This window comes from Hakea prostrata, chromosome 9, assembly GCF_041222555.1.
Source record: "Hakea prostrata isolate BN-2017 chromosome 9, UWA_Hpros_2, whole genome shotgun sequence".
Taxonomy (NCBI): domain Eukaryota; kingdom Viridiplantae; phylum Streptophyta; class Magnoliopsida; order Proteales; family Proteaceae; genus Hakea; species Hakea prostrata.
In genome coordinates this window covers 1,543,792-1,553,773 of record NC_142608.1, presented here as the reverse complement: position 1 = coordinate 1,553,773, position 9,982 = coordinate 1,543,792, and the positions used below count along the sequence as shown (strand labels likewise).

At 37.7% G+C, this 9,982-nt stretch overlaps 2 protein-coding genes across 2 annotated transcripts; both read right to left on the bottom strand.

Annotated features, from left to right (window-relative positions):
- Positions 1–736: 736 nt before the first annotated feature.
- Positions 737–5,475, bottom strand: PGLP2 (2-phosphoglycolate phosphatase 2). Its single transcript, XM_089169356.1, has 11 exons — positions 5,159–5,475; positions 5,002–5,069; positions 4,841–4,933; positions 4,672–4,743; positions 4,369–4,440; positions 3,153–3,212; positions 2,919–2,971; positions 2,089–2,186; positions 1,857–1,956; positions 1,283–1,386; positions 737–1,160 (listed from the first exon to the last, which is right to left on the bottom strand). Exons 1-11 carry the CDS (start codon positions 5,268–5,270, stop codon positions 1,060–1,062), a joined length of 933 nt encoding a protein of 310 aa, XP_089025482.1. The 5' UTR covers positions 5,271–5,475; the 3' UTR covers positions 737–1,059.
- Positions 5,476–7,548: 2,073 nt separating this feature from the next.
- Positions 7,549–9,982, bottom strand: LOC149003934 (uncharacterized). Its single transcript, XM_089168078.1, has one exon. The coding sequence runs from the start codon at positions 9,031–9,033 to the stop codon at positions 8,452–8,454; it is 582 nt and encodes a 193-aa protein (XP_089024204.1). The 5' UTR covers positions 9,034–9,982; the 3' UTR covers positions 7,549–8,451.

Sequence of the window (9,982 nt, the reverse complement as noted above, 5' to 3'; positions counted from 1 at the left end):
ACAACAAAAGTTTTCTCAAAGATGAAATCCTCATCCTTGTGATTTCTTTCTAAGATGGTTATTTTCTTCTTTGTCCTCTAAACAAAGCTTTTGATCTCTGAGAAAACCCCTGCACTCAAGAGGTGCATACATACTGTAATTTTATAATCGGTGATGCATACTACATGCTAATTAGGTACTAAATAAAAAAATATATACTTCTGTTTTTATTTTTATTTTTGAAACGTTTAAATGAAAGATGAGTGACAGACAGCAGCTGCATCATTATATATGTACATACATACCTACAGGCTAGTAAAGTACCTAAAACAGAGAACATATACCTACGTATATTTAAGCAAAAACATTTCCACCACATGTAATCAATTGAAAGAGAGAATTCAAGTTACCTTGAATGTTAAAATCATCATCAGAATCAGCCTCATTGCACTTCATGGAAATTCAGCAATGCTAACTGCAGAGCTCAGGAACTCGTTGTTTGACCTTTTTTTTCTCCACCTTGTATTTCTGTTAATCTGATATGAAAACAGAATTTTTTTTTTTTTTTTAAAAGAGAATTACTGGGTCTTGGTTGGCTGGTTCTTTAATTCCTGAAATTGCAAGTAGGTCAGTTCCCTGACTATGTTGAAAGATTCACCTGTAATTTGCCAAAATTTTTAGATTCATCATGAACCCACTACATTATCCAGACCTTGTACATTAAGTAATGAGAGATGTCAGAGAAAACCTCAACCCAATAACAAAATCTCAGCCTTTTATCTCATCCTTCATGATGGAATAGAAATAGTATCAACAAAAATGTTCGTGGATCTGTGTAATAAAGCTTCTAGAGCCAACTATTACAACAATGGTACAGTGAGAAGTTTAGGCCACAAACTCCTGTTCTGACCCTTATTCATAATATTAAAGTCACCAAACCAAGTAGTCAGTTCGTTTTTATTTTTTATCTTTTGGTTTTGCTGCAACTGTTGTCCCAAACATTCAACAGGCAGCTAACTGGTGTGAAGTTGAGTATATCAAAGGGATCTAAACAAAAACTATGTAGGACAAATGTTGCAATCATTGTCCTAATAGTTGAAGAAAGTCAGATAGTTTGCCTGTGTAATAATCTGGCTGAATGTTGTTCGCAGGATCTTCAAGGACCGGTAGACTGGTCACTCCTGCAATGATTGAAATTTTCCAAAAACATCATTCAAATGAATATCAACAGGTCTCTCCATAGCTTTTTGGCATTCCTAAAGGAAAATAAAGAGAAAAGCAGCAATGTAGGACAAGAATGTACCACTAAGAACAAGGAGGGTCTTGCAGCCAGCATTTTGTCCAAATAAAATATCAGTATCCAGTCTGTCACCGACCATGCACATTTTTGAAGTAGGTATTTGGAATCTGAAACACAGATTTGACATAGTAAATAATCGATACTTTGGAATATATAATCAATCCCATGACATAATTTTAAACATAGGAAATGAGAAATCCCATAAGCCATTTTTCTATTCTAGGTATCAAAATTCTAGTAAAAAACAGTTTCCATAATCAACCAAAGAAAAGAATGGATTCATCCTTTTCTTAATGTATACAAGTATGTAATAACCACAGTATTGGACAGGAACCACGAACAAAACCCATCTCAATTCAGCTCAGATGTGACCAACCAAAAAGTCTCAATCAAATATATGGCCCTAAATAATGATATCTAAGTCATTATTCAGTACAGTAGGCACATGTATTTATACACGATGCATTCAGGACCATAATTTTCTATGTCATGTAACCAAACCATGTCCCAAAAGAAAACATATGTAAACAACATATTCAGACACATTCACAAAGAAAAATTAGACTGGTTTGCATACTTCATTAGTAGAAAGTTCATCATAAACGTTGATGGTTTTCCAACAACAATAGGTTCCTTTTCAGTTGATCCACGCACTGCAGCAACCATACATCCGGCACCTGAAACTCAAACTGAAAACTATTTTACATCCGAAATTTTCAACTAGAATTCATCCAGAAAAAATAAACTTTCAACTTTTCAACTCAAAAATATGAATTTTATTCAAGGAAACCTTCATTGTCGAGAAATACCTGGCCACTCCTGCAAATTAGTCATGTGGCCTACTGCGTCACAATTGGTAGCAATGAAAAGGCAACCAGGATTCTCACGGATGCATAGGGTTCCATACCTGCCAGCTAATATGGTTAATGCATCATCTCGAAATGGGTTTACACGGAATAATATGCATGTATCATCTAGTATACTGTTAGATTTAGATTTATGTTGATTCCCCATATTTATGCATGTATTATCTTCCTTCAGGGTTTCTAGTGATGTTTCAAGAAGATTCCTATGGTATATAGACTTTAGGGCACTCAGTTGACGAAGGCAATACCTCATGTATTTCAGACTTCATACTGTGCCTTCCATTATGAAGTCAGCGAGTTGACCCATTTGAGTACAACTTCTCCTTGGTTTCCAGATTTTTGCATTTTGAATTTTTTCTGGGAAAAACAGAAAGTCTCTATGCATCTACAAAAGAATGCTGAAACATATAGAAGCTGTTGGAAGCAACAGGCAAAGATGCAGCACTTGGTGTTTCTTTTGGGGCTGCAGCCGCCGGGGAGGGGGAGGAAATCAAATTCAAATCCTTCCTTGACCTGAATCTTATGGGAGGGCCTAAAATTAGAATCTGGGCTCAAGTGATCAAGTTAATCCTTACTAAAGCACCCAGACAAACAATGTGTCAGTCCACCCTTTTGTGCCCCAGAAAGTGAGTCACTTGACCCATCTTAAGAGTTTCCTTCCTGTGCTAGTTTGACAGTTCTTTAATCCTTGATATGTTGCTCCAAAGAATGCCACCTAAACAAAGAAAAAGGAGGAAAGAAACTAAGGAAGAAGGGGGGGGGGGAAATCTTACATGAGCTTGTAATAGTTGATATAGTGGTCAAGTCCAACTACAACCGCTCCAACCTGGGAAAATAAACTGCTATATTATTAGTGAGAAGATATAGGAGGGTGCATTAAGAAACCAAATGGATTGGAATCATTCACTTTTTGTTCATGCTTTTAGATGCATGAATCCAGTGCAACAACAACAAGAAGCCTTTTACCAAATTAGTGAGAAGATATAGGAGGTTTAATGATATATTACAGTCTTATCATGTTCAAACAGGAAGTCGGACTTCAGCTCAACCATCTTATTCCCATCCTCCTGCAATAGGATATATTTCCAATGTAATGAGAACAAAAACATGAGAGTGTCAAACTATCTGAAATTCAAAGCTCCCAAACAGATCAATGAAGTTTATCAGTTAGACATGAAATTTTAAAAACAAAATCAAATTCCATATAAGCATATTTTACCAATCAAGAATTGAGTATAGTTGCTCTTGAATTAAAAAACCCAAAGAGGAGAAACCTTAGTCATAAGCTTTATTTTCTTTCAGCTTAAAAAGGCCAAGACAATAACAACAACAAAAACCACCACAACAACAATAAGCCCTATCCCAACTAAATGGTGTCAACTACATGGATTCTTGCCTTCCAATCAGTTCTATATGAGGCCATGCTAGATCCAAGTCCTAACTATGCATATCCTTTCTCACCACTTCTCTTAAGGTTATCTTAGGTCAAGACAATAACCCCAATAAAAATATTCAATTCAACTATTGATGTGGGGCTGCCCAAGACGTCATGGTCTATTATGCAAGTTTTGTTCTCCATTGTAATTCACATTTTCAAAGGCAATGAGAGTTCTAAGCCTCCATCCTGATAACCTTCCTTTGGTGTTATCTTGCTTTTAATATCTGACAGAGATTTTACAAAATGAAAAGACAATGTAATATGATCAAGATATATTTGTTCAATCTGCATAAAGGAATGAGGCTAATGTATTTCCAAATTAACTGTGTATTAATTGCAGAAGATGCTGGAAGGCGTGTGGTTCAGATGCCTAGGGCCATTTATTCTATCAATTCCGTTACAAATGAAATTTGGGAGAAATTGAGTTCCAACAATTCAGGGATTCAACCATTACACATGAATTTGCTATTACATGTCCTTTCCTTACAGGTTTGAGTTGGGAAACAATGGAAAGAATCATTTAAGCTGAAGCATCCAGCTTTTATTCAAGTACATTTCTTGTTCTTCAGTGTTTTTGGTTTGTAAGGTCAATGCGTTGTGGAAAGAGGAAGCCAAATAGGAGAAAAAGAAAATTAACCCCCTCTTCTCTTCTCTGCAAAGTGTTTCTGTCATCACTAAAAATTTGTTTTTCAGGATCAAAAAAATGAATGCATATGCAAGTACAACTACAGAGCCAGGTCACTTGTCATTCAGCAGTATACTCTAACTGTAGAACAAAGCCTTACAGGGCCACCAAGGGCAGTAAAACCAGCAAGCTCCAGCTCTTCCACCAAGCCTTCTTCACCTATCACATAGACCTGCAAAAGCACAGAAGGAATTTAGCTTAAAAGACGCAGGAAGCGCCCAGGAACTTCACCTACGTCATCAGCAGCCTTAAGTCAAGACAGGAATTGATCAGCCCCTTACAAGCATAAGAATTAAAACTCTGCTAATACTTCAATTTCTGAAATGGATTCTCAAAGCTACAAAACTGGTAGATGGACAAAACACTTCGCAATAAAACGGGAAAAGGTGAGAGAAGGCCTGACCTTTTTCTCTTGAGGGAAGTTGTTAGTTTTCAAGAACATAGCAGCCGCAAACGATGACGAAAGAATTTCATCCTAGCACCAAAATTCAAAGTTAAAAGCACAGGGGAGGGATACACAGAGAGGAGGTTGAGATCGAAACTAGTTGCATTCTCCTGCTACTAAAGCAGACCTCGCTTACTGCGAGTCCCAGTGAATGGAACTTTTTTGCATATTGTTTTCTCGACTTTGTTGCGTTGTTCGTCACAAATACCAGCTTCTTCCCCTGCAGAATTATTGTAAAGAATCAAACAACGTAGCAACAGATGCTGACATAAACTGATTAAGAAATACCATAGATCGAAGCATCTCCAATGTCTCCGCAACGCCTTCAATGAGCTTATCACCCTTCCAAATGACACCTGATTATGATTTATGAAACCAATAATTGAATATCAAAATTTGTCACCGAATACTGAAAGAACATAGACTGTAAGAATAGCTTTCTAACCATCGCAATCGAAGAGAAAAGCTTCAACAGAATCGATGAGTGCCTTGAGGTTCTCACGCGAGAGGATCAAAGCAGTCTTTGCTGCCCCGTCTACGGCGGCACAGTCTGCCATCGCCAGTTTAGAGTTTCAGCAGAAGATGCGATCCTGCGTGAGAAGAAGAAGAAGAAGAGAAATCGAATCGGCGGTTTAAGCGACCGAAAATGCCAACAGGCTCAGAGAAATCAAGGAACCAAGTTGAACGCAGTCACCCACTGTTTGCGTATCAAATAGAGAATCGAAACATTCCAGGATTCCAACTCTCGAATTGGTCCAAGTCATCTTTTTCTTTTCTTTTTTTCTTTTTGGAGGAAAACAATGGGTAAAAAGTGTTGTATTATTTTTAATAAGGTTTTTCATTTTCTTGGATTTATGAAGTGCATTAAACTTTCCATTATTTCTCTTTAAAAAAAAGTGTGTGTTGAGCTGATCAAGGAGTTACCACAAGCTGGTTCTAGTGGTCGATCAATTGGAAATTGCATGCGCCTATCAACTCATATAAAAACTGGGAATGAAATTTTCTGTGGGAGAACCAAACCCATTAGATGTTAGTGCTGGAAACCAATCTTGCAAAGGCAACATGGGACATGAATTAATTATTTGACAGCAAGACATTTGGGGTCCACTTGTAATGACAGTTGTAGTAACTACTTATAATTTCTATCCAATTAAAAAAAAAAAAAAAAAACATGGGATATCAGTATTGTCTTTGAAAAGAACATGGTTGAATTAAGTTGGTTATGTGAAAGGCATGTGAAAACCAAGTTTAACACATTCCCAAAAGGACAAGGTGAAATTTAAGGAGGCCGGGATGTTTGAACCATTGAATTTTACCACGCACGGGGAGGGAGAGACAGAGAAAACACTAATGTTAGGGGCTATAAATAGTGGACAAGTTGTGAATCAAGTTGTGAACAGGGGGCATTGGATCACCATTTAGTGTATTAGTGCAGGGGTAACTGTCACCATTAGAAGTAGATCATCTTCTAGATTATCAAAACTTGTTCAATTTGAGGAATCTTATCAAACCACTTCCCCCCCCCCCCCCCTCTAAAGGAAATCTCACCATAATGCCAATTAGACTCTTAAAAAAGGCAAAATTAACCTTAAATGAAAAACTTGCACTCAACTCTTCCTTCATCTTCGTTTACCTTCAACAACTTATATCTTTCTCAGCGTAAATTCTCACAAAATTTGAGAGATATATTTAATAGGTAATGTTTCTAAAACTTAGAAAATGGGGACAATATTGAAAATGAAAAAAATAAGAAGAGAGGCCGCTAATTCTATGTCCATAGAACACATTTTTATTGGTTCAAGAACCCTACAACTCTTCCAATTCTACCAATCCCGAGCTGAAATGGTAATGAATTTGAATATCATGCGTTAAATGCACAGCAAAAATTTTGAACATTTTCCTTTTTTTTTAACGTATTATTACTCTACCAAACACTGAAATTCTCCTATTCAAAAGGCTTGACACTTCGGCTCCTAAGAAAAACTTTGTTAGTTTTCAACATTTTACTATATTGTAAATTGTAAAATTATTATAAATTTTATTTTTAAATTTATAAATCAATCCATCTTATTTGCATTTGCCATGATTATGATATATCATCATAACACAATTCCGACTCCTAAAGCCAACGTAATGTACTGAAAATAATGAAAATTACTTGAGAGCTGCAAAGTAAATCCGCAGCGAACAATCTCACCTGAGATTCCAACATTGACCGTCCATTTCTAAAAAGTGTTCGCATTTTAGAAAAACAGGCAATCAAGATCAAAATCTCTGTCGATCTCGACCATTCACAGTACTAAAGTCAAGCACGAAAACAATACTGGGTTACCAATTCTGTAGGTCTAAAGGAATTTGAAAATTGTAATATCCTCCACGAAAGGTTCTTCTTTAGCAAAAGTGACAATTACTGTTAGAGGCGGTTAAGCGGTAATACTTGATTAACATATTCAAACTTTGGATTAGAAAAAAAAACAGAATTTCATTGTAATACATGAATTATTATTATTATTATCAATAACCAATAAGATTTCATGGATACAATATAAACATAATTTCAAATCATGCCAAAGCCAAACTGTCACAAACAAGCCCCCAAACCCAAACCAAGCACTTGCCTCACGATCCACAACTCAAGACATGTCACCAGCAATACGCAATGACGAGATCATTTAGCGCTAGGCGAAAAGTTCACCAATGCAAGATTGGTTGAGCGGTAAAGATCCATCTCTCAGTGGAGAGGTCATGGTTCGACCCTTGCAGACAGCATTCCATTTTCAGTATTAAAAAGCACAAGTACCAAAAAAAAAAAATACACCGTACTCCCCAACCTGCAAGGCTGTAGCGCCCCCATCGACCAACCACCATACCAAGTTAAGAGCCAGCCTTAACAGGCACAACCCAATGAACCAACCTTAAAACACACCACAATCTAGACTACTCTCTGCTTTAGATTATCAACCAGCTGCACTTACTGTAAACCCACTTGGGTTAGCTATATGCTTCTGCAAGCCAGTTGGTTTGTTTTCTTGATTTGTATTAAATCAATTACAACATCAATGAAAGAAAGACACTAACGGGGGTGGGATTGAAGTTCTAAAATTTCATTCTAATAATACTTAACTAAATAAACCTGCCAATCAAATATCTAGCTTTTAGCCTCTGCCTTGAAAAACAGTGGCATGAAACATGGCATTAACCACCACTCTAGTAACTCGACTAGAATTATGCACTTGACTAAGACATTTTATCAAGGGCCACAACTAACTTAAACATACCACACGCTCAAGTTGACAGCTAATAAAGTGAACTGGAAGCTGACCACCCTCTAGGAAAAGCTAGGAAACCACAGATCATCATCACCCTTTAGCACCATACTATTTCTTAAAGAAGAGATGTCTTTATCTTAATATTTATACTAAAATTGAAAAATTCAGCAAAATCTATATTGAAGATGCTTAAATCTACCACAAGCTAAATTAAAAACCAACCTATTGTGTAGCAATGACACAAAACACTAAATGTTTTTTCTAAAGTATATCTAAGCCATACATAAATCCAACAAACAAGAACTACAGCAATCTCCTTGATCTTCTAGAATGTCTCCTCTGGTGTAACAAGTCTAAAGCATGCAAACCAGTATCTATCCTGCTGCAATATGGAACACACGTAGAACTAGAGGCAACCCTGAAGATCTGCTAGAAGGAGCTATTGTAACTGCAAGATGATGCACCTTTTCTACCTCGCATAAGGATGGTACCGACTAGTGCCACTATAACCTGCTCTACTGCCATATAATCCACCTGCCCCGCCATAACTGGCACCAGGGCCAGAATCATAGCCACCACCGTAGCCAGACCCACCATAGCCTCCATAGCCTTCACCTCCTCGGCCATAGCCACCTAGGCCACTTCCACCATAACCCCCTCCAAATCCCCCACCATATGCTCCCAGGCGACTAGAATAACCAAGGGAGGATTCTCCTCTGTACCCACCTAGGCCACTGCTGCCAAACCCCCCATAACCACTGCCAAAATCTCCACCTCCATCAGCATACCCCCCATAACCACCAAGTCTACCACCGAGACCTCCAGGTGTCCTATAAGAAGCAGCACCAAAACCACTATATGTGTCGCCAAATCCACTGAGAGGGTCACCAACTGAACGAGCCCTAGAATCACTACCAAATGCAGGAAGCGGTGGTGGGTTTGAGGGTTTATAAAAGTCAGGACGGGACAAATCTTGACCTAATCCAGGGTTGGGGGTGTAAATCATGTTCTCCAAGTAGGCTTGGGTTTGGATGGTTACCTTAGAAGGCATGCTTCTTGACTTCAAGGTCCAAGAATTAGTGGCTTACAGAAAATTGCAGGAATCTAGGAGTCGGATTAGGGTAGTGGTTGGATCAAGTTACATCAGGTACTGGATCAAGTGTTAATCAGATAGTATGAAGCGGAAAAAGATTCAGTTGGCTGCCTAGGGCATTCTAAAGACTCTTGAATTCAGAAGGATAGATAATCAGGCAGGGAGTAGGGACTTGGAAGTAACAGAAAAAATGGGGAGAGGGGCAGATTAGTTTCCCGCTACAGGCTTACATTGCCAAGGAGCCTTGTCTTCAAGTGAGAATACAGATATGATGATCAATGTAAGTTGAATCCTCAGCCACAGCTAGATTATGGGTATTATTCATCAAGAACATAATAAAAACCACCCAGGCAAGGATCTCAACCAAATCTCAAAGCAGTGACCTTCAAGAGATTAAACCAACTGCCAACTATTTGGTTAAGTAACTAGTTGAGTTTTTATAGCTCAAATCAATACCATCCCATAGGGAATAGAACCTAATCATGGCGTCAAAACCACTGCAACCAATTTTTCTGTTCAGATTATGAAAGTATAACACTTTTTGTGGCTGTTGCGTGTGTGTCTGGATGGAGTAGGGATTTCAAATAAGAGAAAAGAACAAAAATTTTAAACTGAGATTAGAAATAATGCTTACCTGTTTTCCGTTAATGACATGGGTTTCTTCGATAACCTTGTCGACAACCAAAGGATCAGCATACGTAATAAACCCAAAACCCCTTAGCTGCCCGGTGTATCGATCTTTCATTATAACTGAATCAGTTATCTCTCCATATTTTCCAAAATATTTGGTGAAATTAGCTGTTTGTATCACAATAGATGGGTGGGTAAGAGCAAAGGATGAGTAAAAAGATCCAACAAATAAAACAATCAGTCTAAGGGCTATATGATAGTTAAATCCATTAGCAGA